Below are 7925 nucleotides of genomic sequence, written 5' to 3' on the forward strand. Positions count from 1 at the left end.
AGACCCCCTTTCTTTTTGTCCTGATCCATTTATATAAAAACCTGTCTGAAAATGAGCTGATCAGATTTTGGCCACTTGATGATGTCATAACGATTTTTTGGCTTGTGTAACCAATTAGCCAATAATCATTGCCCTAATTGCTCGTCCCTCTCTCTCCTCCAGATGGCGCCCCAGTTCCCAGTCTCCCCGCCGGTCTCCCTGTCTTCCACGGCTGCGTCCGCCTGGCGATGATTAACCAGCGCGCCGCCATGCTGTCCAAACCCCTCGCTCTGCACGGAGCTGTGGGCACGCAGGGCTGCCCCCACATGTAAACCCAACACGCGCAAAAACAGTCTTATCCTCACATTCCCCGACTACAAATTACTGGTGGTGGGTGCCATGTTACTGTAGCTAATTTAAAATATATATAATAATATTTATTTTCTATTTTCAGAAAAATGTATATTTTATATTTGACAGTTTGTCGTTATTACTGGTTTGTTTCTGTGCTACAGGGTGCTATAGCAACAGCTGTCTGACCGTGGAGGTGCACTGAGTCACTGCTACCACATATCAATTCTAAAACGTGTAGTATATTGTAAATAAAGGCAACAAAGCTTTAACTTGCAAACAAATGAAAAGTACATTATGTCAATCATTCAAACGCATTTCCTGAATTATGAATTATATGCATTATGTTTTAATAAGTGAACGATGTGTACAGCTGTTTATCGTGCATCTCTAGCGGAGAATGTTAAGAATTCCTACTGAGTCGGTACACTGTAATGTACGAGTCCTCAGGCAGCCGATGGAAACGCTGCCTGTAACTGGGACAGGACTGAGCTTTGGGATTATCAGAGTTAATTAAGTCTCTAAGATGCATTTAATGAAAGGTTGAGTAATTACATTGAAACAAAGGAAGAGGAGATAAGAGCATTTAGGTCATTGGCTGTTTGATTTGAGTTTAATTGTTGCTTGTGTGACCATAATCCTCTTGTCTCCTCGACATTAGAAGTCCACTTGTTCCTCCTTCACACATAATCGTGTAATTCAAGGTGCTCAAGATCTGTTAAAGTAAAGCTTACAAAGTTCTGTACAAAACGTGTTAAGACTGAAAGATGTTATCAATATATTTTTGCCTTCCAAAACTGGGTCTTTTTTGACCCGGTGAGGTGGTTTTCTTGAAGTATCTTACATAATTACATTTTTTTATCATTTCATATTCCAGCTATTCCTCAAAAAACATGTTTTGGATATCGTGCCATTCAAATTTTTCGTAGTACTACCCCAAGCTTCCATAAGTGGGTCAAAAATGACCCGCATGCATTTTCTATGGGAAAAGGTTTTTTTTCAAAACATAATTTTTTTTTCTAAAATTATAAATAGTGAAAAGTTAAATATAAAATAGTTCTAGTGTGAACCAAAATATAATACAAGTGATTTTACTTAACCAAAATGACAAATGGCATAAAAACACATTATTCTAATACGGGTCCTTTTTGACCCACTTATGGAAGTGTGCATCTAAGGGTTAAATAATAATTGAACATGTCTTTTTATTTCATGGCTAATTCTTTTACACACAAAAATGATCCAACTTATAAGAAATGTGTTCTCGTTGCGTTATTTGATTTCCAACGCAGCCCATATTTTCTCTGCAGATCTTTTCTATCCACTTAGGTGATAATGCTGCTTTCATGTTGAAGTTACTGTAAATACCAGTTTCCCAATTTAATGGTTTTCCTTACAACATCCAAGTTGTAATTAAGACCGAGACAAAGACAGCTCTAACGACTTGAATCATTTATCAGTTGTTTGAGGTAATTAATCCTAAAATGTATGAATGTAGTGCTACAGTATATTGAGAGTATTTTAAACCCTCACAAGTCGTGAGCGCAGCACAACGTCCCGTTAGCAGGCAGCGTTCCCATCTCTATTCCGTCACAAATGTAAACGTGTACCAAACACGAGTGTGAATCTTGTATGTAGTATAACCACTTTTTAATGAAATATCTCACAGAATGAATAAGCTGTCCCTCTCCCTCACTCCTGCTCCCCCATGTGTTGTACATGTATTTTTAATAAAGTTTTTTTTCATACAAACTGTTCAAAAGATGAGTCTTTAGGCGTGTTGTTTTAGTTTGCCAATATGATTTTAATAAAGAGTGAATTAGAAAGAAAAAAGCGTTACGGTTAAACAGAAAGGAACCAATCACATTGAAACACTGGTCACTTTCACAGAGCTGCTGAAGAAGGTAGTCATCGTAAAAACAAACATGTGTTAGCCGCTCTGCTAACTCTTCATCCTGAGTGAGGCGCTGTGTGCTGCATCGATACAGAAAGGAGTAAGACCATTTGAAAGAGAAGGCTCGGCAGTGTGAGCTCTAATCCAGACTCATGTCCTCGTCGTCCTCTTTCTTCCCGTCTCCTTTACTGCTCTGCATGGCTTTAGCAAACGCCTCCACATCTGACGAGGAGAGAGAGAACAATGTTACAAATAATAATACATTACATTTACAAAGGGGAGTCATTCACTTTTCAAAAATAGGTTCGCATTTTTCAAAGCTTTTCTTATTTTGCGCTTGTCTGACTGTCGTGTCAAATAATCATTTAAAACATATACTCTGATTACACTAACCCCAAGCTTCCATAAGTGGGTCTTTGTTGACCCGGTGAGGTGGTTTTCTTGAAGTATCTTTGTAATTACATTTTTTTATCATTTCATATTCCAGCTATTCCTCAAAAAACATGTTTTAGATATCAAGCCATTCAAATTTTAAGAAATTGTAGTTTTTGTATTACTACCCCAAGCTTCCATAAGTGGGTCAAAAATGGGAACCTTTGATTGTGATCACCTGTTGCTGTCAGGAATACATTCACTGTAGACCACACAGACTACATCACAAGTGACACCTCTCAGGAAGATTGTTTTACACAGCCAGATCTGATACCTGTCAGTATAATAATAATACATTATATTTTTATAAGGCTTTTCAAGGACTCAAAATCGCTTTACAATATACGGGAAGGTTAGGGTGGGGGGTATGGGACTATCAAACTTGATCAACCGGCAAGAGAAGAAGAGATGGGTTTTGAAAAGGGACTGGAATACTGTGAGGGTCTCAGAATTGCGGAGATCTTTGCATCAATATGTTCCAAACGTTGTTTTTTTTAATGTAAAAAAAAATATATAAAATTATAAATAGTGAAAAATGTAATATTTCTAGTGTGAACCAAAATATAATACAAGTGATTTTTATTGACAAAAATGGCATAAAAACACATTCCAATACGGCTCCTTTTTGACCCACTTACGGAAGAGAGTAGGGTCCAGTCACTCGTGCATCGAAGGGTTAAAGGGTATTTGTAGTCTTGTGTTTAACAGACATATGTTAAGGATTTACATCTCTGGAGGGCTAAAGGGTAAAAAGGGGGATATGCAAAGGGTTAAGGACGAGGGGGTTTAATGGTGGGGATGTTTAGATGATGCTAAGGGACCGTAAGGGTGGGACCAGTTGGCTATTCTCTCTACTATACAGTGGGACTGTGAGCTGTGAACTTCTCCATCCTCTGAGGTGAAGTAGCTCTGTTCCTACATTTGAGATGGATTTCACTTCTATATTGACTTTCTTTAGTAAATATAACAAAAAGACAACCTTTGTCCATTTCTCCTTTTCTCCACACTTACCTCCTTTGTTGGCGGCTTCCACAGCCTCAGCCGGCAGACCGAACTGATTCATGAGCGGGCCGAGCTGACCTGAGGCCAGAGCGCTGCTGAACATGCTCATGGACTGAGGGAAGGAGGGAAGGAGGGAGGGAAGGAGGGAAGGAGGGAGGGAGGCAGGGAGGAACCAGTCAGTGTGGTAGATTACAGCAATAAAACATTCCTCTCGTCTCATTCAATTAACTGTGTTACCCTTTAACAATTACAGTTAGCAAATGAAATCTCCCTTCCAAGAAGTAACCAGCCACAATCAGGAGCTTATGATCACATTGTATTAGCGTATGTGGGGCCACAAGGTAAAGGTGTTTTCATTTCAGCAGAGGACCAGCACGTCTGTGTATTTGGAGCTCCTGGGTGTGTATGCGTTACCTGTTGAAACTGAGGTGAGCTGATGGTGTTCTCGATCTCCTCGGCGCTCTGTGGGAGACTCTCCCCGCTGGGCAGGAAGGGGAGGAGCCTCTTCTGGACCTCAGCGTTGGTCAGGATGGGAGCCATCATCTCCGGGGTGCAAACGCTCGCTAGGTCCACTGCAGCACAGGAGAGGAGTCAGTTCAGGCTCAGGGATAACTTCTATCCTTTGACAGTATCTCTCCTCTTCCACTTCCGCCCTCCCTCATTTAGCTGAGGCTGAGGTTTGTGTTGTTGCTAAGCAGTGACGACTTAAATCTGAATCCTACATTCAGTGTTCTGTCACTCACCTGCGGCCCCCTGAGCAGCTGAGGTTGCTGGGACGTTCATGGTGGCGAGGATGCTCTGAAGGTCACTGAGCTGAATGGGCTGGTGAGAGCCGGGGCTCCCAACGGAGGCGGGGGCCAGCGGGGTCTGAGCTGAGGCTGAGGGGGGGGGGGGGGGGGGGGGGGGGGAGGGTTGTTCAGATTACACAAAGCAAAAGGGTCAAATAGGTTGTTGAAAGTGTAGCTCTTGATACTCTTTTTAGAGTTGGGTGTTGGAGGGACACAAGGTTTGAAGATTCTCTACTGTCAGCGAATGGATAGCTACTCAGTTATTATTTGATTTGTTCCCAATGAGGAGGGACATTGTTTTGGCTATCGAAGTGTTTCAAGGTGATTTATTTGGTGTAGTTAATAAAGAGTAGTAGTAGGTCCCTGTGCTAAAGCTGTACCTGGTGTGGAGGGAGCAACAGTAGTAGGGGAGGCGGCAGAGGCAGCAGGGGTCACGGGGGTGGTGGGGGCCTGAGTGGTGCTCAGCCTGGAGGCCCCGCCTGAGGACGGAGTGGCAGCCGCTGACTGGCTGCGAGAGCTGTGGTGTGGGGGGGGGGGGAGCAGGTGAGTTCAGCAGGACTTGATTTTTAAAATCTAATATGGGCTACATGTGTGTTCTCTCACCTGGAGGAGGAGCTGCTGGTGGTGGTGGTCGGCCCCGCGCTGCCCAGCAGGTTAGCGAGTCCTGGTCCTGCTAGAGCTCCCAGACCTCCTTAGACAACAATAAAACAAATCAAAAAAGGGCCCAAATTTATGTTGGATTCATATTTAAAACATAGAGCGAATACATGTGTCAGAAAGGAAGTACACGGAATGGAATGTTTTGAAATGCAACACTAACACCAGTTTTACATTTTCTGGAAATAATACTTTTTATGGCTGTTTGTATTGCCATTTTCTGACGTGACTTCCCGTCTCTCGACAGTTCCTGCGTGTTGAGCTCATGTCAGAGAAATATTGCGAGCTGCTCACCCAGTCCTCCCAGTCCAGTCGGTCCGATCAGCTGCATCAGCTGGTTGTGGCTCATATTTCCCAGCAGGTTTTGCAGGCCTCCCTCTCCTCCCAGTGCAGAGAGTTCATGTCCGCTGCCCCCCCCGCTCCCTCCGGCTCCGGGGATGGGAGGGTTGTTCAGGTACTCGTTCACCTTACGACAGAACTCGTCATCCTTATCGGACTTTGGCTCCTGAAGGCAAAGAAGAATTCCCATAGACCAAATGACCAGGTTAGCCTCTTGTGATGGTTTCACAAAGCATGATTGATAACTCCCAAACTAATTAAAGACAACTAAAAAAACACTTTATTTTAAAATATAAACAACCTAAATCTACAAAAATATTGCTGAAAATCAACACAAAATATTTAACGTTTGTTTAGGCAAGTCAGAAGAGAATCAATTTGAACAAAAATATATACCAAAAAAATGAAACCACTTATTTTGACTATATAAATCACTTTAGACTGGAACAGATACAAAGAAACAAGTAGTTAGGATGAATGTAAAATGTGTGGCTGCTTGACAAACACACTGATTACAGCCCTGTGTATTCATCTCTCTTCTCTGATGGTATTGCCCCCCCCATTCTCCACTCACTGTCGCTCTATTGAGCAACCAGCTGCCTGAATACAAATGGACACAGATGTCATGCATTCACAAAGACAGCATGTATATCTGCTTCCTCTCACCTGCATCCAGAAGAACAGCCTCTTGGATCCGGCTTTGAACTTCAGCACAAAGACTCGTCCGGTGGTGCACTGGCTCACCTTCTTGAATTCACAGTCATCGGGGAAGATGATCAGGTCCTGGAAACAGAAACCCAAAACGTAGGACATTGAAACGAGAGGAGAGAGAAAAACACTGAGGTTGTTCTCTGTCACAACAAATCATCGTCAACCAGTTACCGACAGAAAAAAAAAACAAGACATCATCATCCCTGCAGCTCTGAATAAAGACACGGTCACCTTACTTCTTGCTCTGTGGAAGCCAAGCTAAATTAAGATTCAATGAGTCAGCTTTTATCTACAAATAAAGAATGATTCGAATAGGCAAAATGAAAAACTGAGGCGACAGTCTTTATGCAGGAGTGCTGCCAAGGCCCTCGTTGTGTTTGTTGTATTATTTGTGGAATGTACATCATGTCTGAATATAATAACACCTAAAAGTATATAGACTTTTTGCACTACTTTTTATTTTGTATTTTATTATATATGTTACATTGTTGGAGGAGCTCAGGTCAGAAGAATTTCATTGGCATTTCTACACTTAAACATTTGTGCATATGACAATAAAACCGTTAGAATCTCATGTTTTCGCTTTTAAGTTACTCACATCATCAACATTCCCAGATGTCCTGTCCTTCCAGCAGAAGTGGATCAGGGAGTCGTCTGACTGCTGGATGTACACCGAGCCTTTGCGTTTGTCCGGTGTCACCACGTTCCCCTTCAGGGTCATTTTCCCGGCACGAAACTCCACCAGGTACTTGCTGGAGCTTCCCCTGGAGCCGCTCACCAAGCTTGGGAACAAAGCACCTGACGACATCTTTAGACCTCTTTGTAAACGAGCCTGAATACTGGAGGAAAAGAAAAAGGGGTTAGGTTTGTAGGAACATATAAGTTTACATACATTTCAATGTGGCTTGGTCCTCATTGATACGAGTGTAAAAAAACGACAAAGAGAAGTACTGTGTGAGACCATTTAGATATTTGTATTGAACTGAACCAGGAATCTCTTTATAAAAATTGGTAAACCAAGGCAAATCAAGTTGGGTATTAAAACAATCTCTGAAACATTTACTTTCTTTCATATGATAAAATAGTACAGTCAGAGTATTACAAAATAACAATGAACGTAACTTCTGCCAAAAGCATGTGCTATTGTTCTGATTAAAAATATTAAGTATTCATTTATAAAGTTAACTACCCCACATAAAATCATATTTGATAAATTAGTTACTTAAAAGAAAACTTCAAAAGAGCTGAGTAGCGTTTCTTCTTAACAACACTGACTGTAGGTCAGTGCTGGATACTGTCATTTTCTATTGTTTCATTTTCATGTCCGACCGTAACAATAGTGTTGCTGTCTGATCAAAACGTTTTAAGAGTTCTGGAGCCGTTTGTTTGTGTAAAAAATACTTTACAAAGCGAAGCTAACAAAAGTAGCGGTTAGCTTAGCTGTGCTAAAGTTCTAGCTGTGTCATGCTGGCAGTCAAAGCTAACGTTAGCCTGTGACTTAGCTAAGCCGACACACAACGGAGGCAAAAGCCATTACAATTGATCCAACTTGAAAACTTTATTAAAAAAAAGCCAACTGTGTATATGAGCAGTTCAAGAGAAACTGAAACTTAAAATACCTGCAGAAGGATTAGTAGAGTTTATCTATTACTCCTCTTCTTCTTCTTGGTCGCTTTGCTGGTAACGAACGACGCTGACTTCCTGTAATGACGTGAGCGCGTCCGGCTGCTGTCAACGTGAACGCGCTTTGTAGTAGAGGGCGGGTGAGAGTG

At 41.8% G+C, this 7925-nt stretch overlaps 2 protein-coding genes across 3 annotated transcripts in view; one reads left to right on the top strand and one right to left on the bottom strand.

The window, feature by feature from the left end:
* lama5 (laminin, alpha 5) overlaps positions 1–2305 on the top strand; it is a 104689-nt gene extending 102384 nt beyond the window's left edge. The window contains exon 79 of the mRNA XM_079677621.1: positions 163–2305. Coding sequence (XP_079533747.1) covers positions 163–311 — 149 coding nt within the window. The 3' untranslated portion in view covers positions 312–2305. The remainder of the gene's footprint in view (positions 1–162) is intronic.
* On the bottom strand, positions 2111–7922 carry adrm1 (ADRM1 26S proteasome ubiquitin receptor). 2 transcript variants are annotated; one of them, XM_079677619.1, is made up of 10 exons: positions 7773–7922; positions 6752–6992; positions 6109–6225; positions 5398–5608; positions 5050–5134; positions 4827–4963; positions 4402–4536; positions 4073–4230; positions 3668–3770; positions 2111–2446 (listed from the first exon to the last, which is right to left on the bottom strand). In XM_079677619.1, the coding sequence occupies exons 2-10, from the start codon at positions 6959–6961 to the stop codon at positions 2364–2366; spliced, it is 1239 nt and encodes a 412-aa protein (XP_079533745.1). In that variant the 5' UTR covers positions 6962–6992; positions 7773–7922; the 3' UTR covers positions 2111–2363. The 2 variants fall into 2 exon arrangements, with proteins under 2 accessions (XP_079533745.1, XP_079533744.1); XM_079677618.1 differs by having other exon boundaries at positions 5050–5137; positions 7773–7921.
* Between the last annotated feature and the right edge of the window lie 3 nt (positions 7923–7925).

This window comes from Notothenia rossii, assembly GCF_949606895.1.
Source record: "Notothenia rossii genome assembly, chromosome: 4".
NCBI classification, from domain to species: Eukaryota; Metazoa; Chordata; class Actinopteri; order Perciformes; family Nototheniidae; genus Notothenia; species Notothenia rossii.